Genomic DNA, 3,378 nt, shown 5'->3' with positions numbered 1-3,378 from the left:
GACTGTACTTGGCTTCCATTTCCACCAATCCAAAGGTCTGTGGGAAAGGTGAGAGTGAGAAACGGGAAGAGAGGGGAGGAGAGATCCCGGTTCCAGCAGAGGAAAGGGGAAATATTGCTGCCGAGGACCAGCTGCCCCCTAGGCCTGGCCATCGCTGTCTTTACTCCTCCACACCACAAGAGTGACCAGGAAAGGGATGAGGCAGATGGGAGCGATGATCATGGCTAAGAGCACGTCCTCTGGTGGATCGGAGAAGGTGGGCTGCACCAGGGAGCAGTTGGCAAAGTGTATCAGGTGAGTCTCCAAGATGAGCCTTTCTGCCAAAGGGTTTGGGAAACCCAGGCCAAACCGCTCCGCAAAGTACTCCAAGCAAAACTGCAGGTCACTGTAATGCCTTGGGAAGGGAGCGGTAGAGGATCTGAGTGAGGGAAGGGTTGGGCGCAGGGAAAGGGGCATCCCACACTCACTCAGGGTCCACCCACAAGGAGTAGGGGCCCCACTCCCGGCCCGAGCCACCCTTCAACACTGCCCCTACCTGCTAATCAAAGTCCAGTTGCACCAATCTTTGACAGAGTCCATATGACTATTATAAAGAGACCAGCAACCTAGGACATTCTCTTCGTAGCTCTCCTCCACTTTCTCTGCGGGGACAGAGGCTTCACAGTGACCACGCCCCTGCCCCTGGCCCTCCCTCCAAGCCTTCTGACCCAGGTATTTCCAAAGTCCTTTGCCTTTAGAGAAGGGAATCCCTCGGAAATTTTCCCTAGCAGGACACTTGTGGCTAAGGGGTGGTCCGGGCTCTGGAATCCTGTAATGGCTTCCATGTGTACAGTGTTTCCCTTCCAGCCTCGCACGCACATTCACATACACCTATTTGGGTCTTTTTAGCCAACTGGGGTAGGACACCTTAAAGCTGGATTCGGGCTTTGCGGGATAACAGGCAAAAAGACCATAGGAACCCCCAGAGACACCACGGAGGTTAGCGGGACATCAACTGGCCCTCGGCTGGTCAGTGTGAAAGGACCCCTCCCCTGTGCTGGCTTTATCCTTCTGCTAGGTCGTTCTCCCACAGGCTTGGACACCCACCTTTTGACAGCAAGCTGTCCTCAGTGGGAAGAGATTGATTCAGGGACTCCGGAGAAGTTGAGACAGCTGTAAAAAGACGAGCGAGAAGGGCGAGATGATGTGGGGAGAGGTCTGAACAGTGGTGCCTGTTTAAGGGGTAGTGACCAAGGCTCTGGAAAGGCAGCACCGCTTTGGAACATAAAGAGAAATAATCTCCCCCTCCCTACTTTATTGTCCTTGTCCGGGAAGGGAGCGGCTGGTACCAGCTGCGCCCCACTCGTACCCCGGGCCCAAAGCCCTCTCCTTTCTTGTCAGTCCTGGACCTCCCAAGACCTCTCCGCCAGGCCCTGGCAGGAACCCCAGCTTTCCTTAAATGGAAAGCGCCGTCCTTTGACAACCGGGAGTTGTGCTCAGGGCCCATCTGCAGGTCAGAGCTGCTCCCTCCGCACGTCGGTTGGTACTCGCATGGTGGTCCCGTGCTGGCCTCGGTAGTCCAGGCCCCTTTCCCCTCCCGGACCTCCCTCGTCTCCCACCCGGGCCCCCGGCGTTGCGCTCACCGCCCAGCAACAGCAGCAGCAGAAGCAGCAGCAGCAGCGGAGGGAGGCGGAGCGCTGCCGGCCACCCGGCGAGGATCCTAGCGAGCCGCGATCCACCCGGGGCGCGCTCCTCCAGGAACCGGGCCATCGCGCCTTGGGCGAGAAGGCGAGGAGGGGCGCTGGAGCTGAACTAGCCCCGGCGGGGGAGCCTATATCCCCGGCCCGAGCCGCAGGAAGCCGCGCCGCTTCCTCGGAGGGGCTGGGACGGCGGCGGCCACGTGGGGGGCGGGCTGCAGGGGGAGTCACTGCCGCACCCGCGCCTGGCGCCCGCGCCTCGCTCCGCCTGGCGCGCCTTGGCCTACTCTTCCTTCCAGCTGGGTCTGTGGGGCTGGACAGCTCCCCCGTAACCCCGGAACCCGGGTTTCACTTCTCGCCCGGTACTAACTCCCAGCATCAGCTGAGGGATTCAAGTCGCTTCCTTCTTCTCACGCCAAGTGTGGGGACCAGCTGCCATCCCAGACCTGGGGAAGAGGGAGGCGGCTGCTCGCTCCAAAGGCCTCCAGACGCCTAGCTTGGTTTCTGAGGCAGGGGTCTGAGGGAAGCGGTGCTAGGAGCTGCGCCCGCCCGCTTTTCCCAGGGAACACCCACTGATGTCAGCCTGTCTGCCAAGTCCCAGGGAGGAGAAGAGGGGCCTGGCTCTACTGAGAAATGGAAACGAGCAGGGAAGCAGGATAGGGAGGAACTAAATTCTGGGTCCTTCACCCACAAACCTGATATGGCAGGGCAAACGTAACACGACTACATAGACACCCAGGTTGCTATAAAGAAGGGAGGATTAGAACTTCCAATATTCCTCTAGTGTTTGAGGTGAGTTATTGTTTGCTGCTGTGAGTGGAACCTCGGCCCCAAGGTATGCCTGTTGTCACCTTTTGACCGAGGAGGCAGCAGCTAAAGCTCAAGGAAAGAGTGCAATACTTGAACTGGGAAGTTCTGTTCCTAATTCTCCTTTCCCACTCCCCAGCTGTACAGCCTTGAAGCCCACATTTGCCGTCAGGGCTTCTCATAACCTCTTGTGATGACTTTACCTCATCTGTGGAAAGAGATTGCACTTATTCTACAGAAGCCGCTTTTCCCTTTCCCTTTCCTGAGTGACTTGACTAAGGTCACATTATTGGGAAGCCCCAAGGCTCAGCTTAGGCCTCTAGGGACCCTGTCTGCTATCACAGCTCAGCTGTTGCTGGATACTGAGCCAGCAGTTCGTGAGCCGGAAGCAGCCCAGGAGCTGGTTTGGCTATGATGTTCAACCCCAGGCACACAGCTGTCAGCACAAAACTTTTCCAATTACTCCCAGACGTTGACCCTTGAACTCAGCTGTTGCTGTTGTCACAGTTTACTGATTCCTGTCCACTGAATTCTCTTTTGTGATCTCTTTTTTTTTTTTTTTTTTTTTTTTTTTAGACAGGGTTTTTTCTTTGTTTTGGAGCCTGTCCTGGAACTAGCTCTTGTACTCCAAAGCAACAGAGAAACCCTGTCTCGAAAAACCAAACAAAAAAAAAAAAAAAAAAGAAAAAAGAAAAGTACTTGGTAACAGTGCTGGAAATTTCTCAAGAATAAAGTGGATTTTCCGGCCAAAATGTGTTCTGACTAATATATTCCAGTTTTTCAGTTATTTGTAAATTTCTTTTTTTTGTTTTTTTTTGTTTTTTTCGAGACAGGGTTTCTCTGTGGCTTTGGAGCCTGTCCTGGAACTAGCTCTTGTAGACCAGGCTGGTCTCGA

General features: G+C 55.1%; 1 protein-coding gene across 1 annotated transcript; it reads right to left on the bottom strand.

Annotated features, from left to right (window-relative positions):
- Positions 1–6: 6 nt before the first annotated feature.
- Positions 7–2,186, bottom strand: Ramp2 (receptor activity modifying protein 2). The gene is made up of 4 exons (XM_005369051.2): positions 1,623–2,186; positions 1,087–1,152; positions 536–641; positions 7–394 (listed from the first exon to the last, which is right to left on the bottom strand). The coding sequence occupies exons 1-4, from the start codon at positions 1,747–1,749 to the stop codon at positions 139–141; spliced, it is 555 nt and encodes a 184-aa protein (XP_005369108.1). The 5' UTR covers positions 1,750–2,186; the 3' UTR covers positions 7–138.
- Positions 2,187–3,378: the final 1,192 nt, after the last annotated feature.

The sequence above is a fragment of the Microtus ochrogaster genome, unplaced genomic scaffold (genome assembly GCF_000317375.1).
Source record: "Microtus ochrogaster isolate Prairie Vole_2 unplaced genomic scaffold, MicOch1.0 UNK44, whole genome shotgun sequence".
Lineage (NCBI taxonomy): Eukaryota > Metazoa > Chordata > Mammalia > Rodentia > Cricetidae > Microtus > Microtus ochrogaster.
Note: the sequence above shows the minus strand (reverse complement) of the source record. Positions and strands in the feature narration are given on the sequence as shown.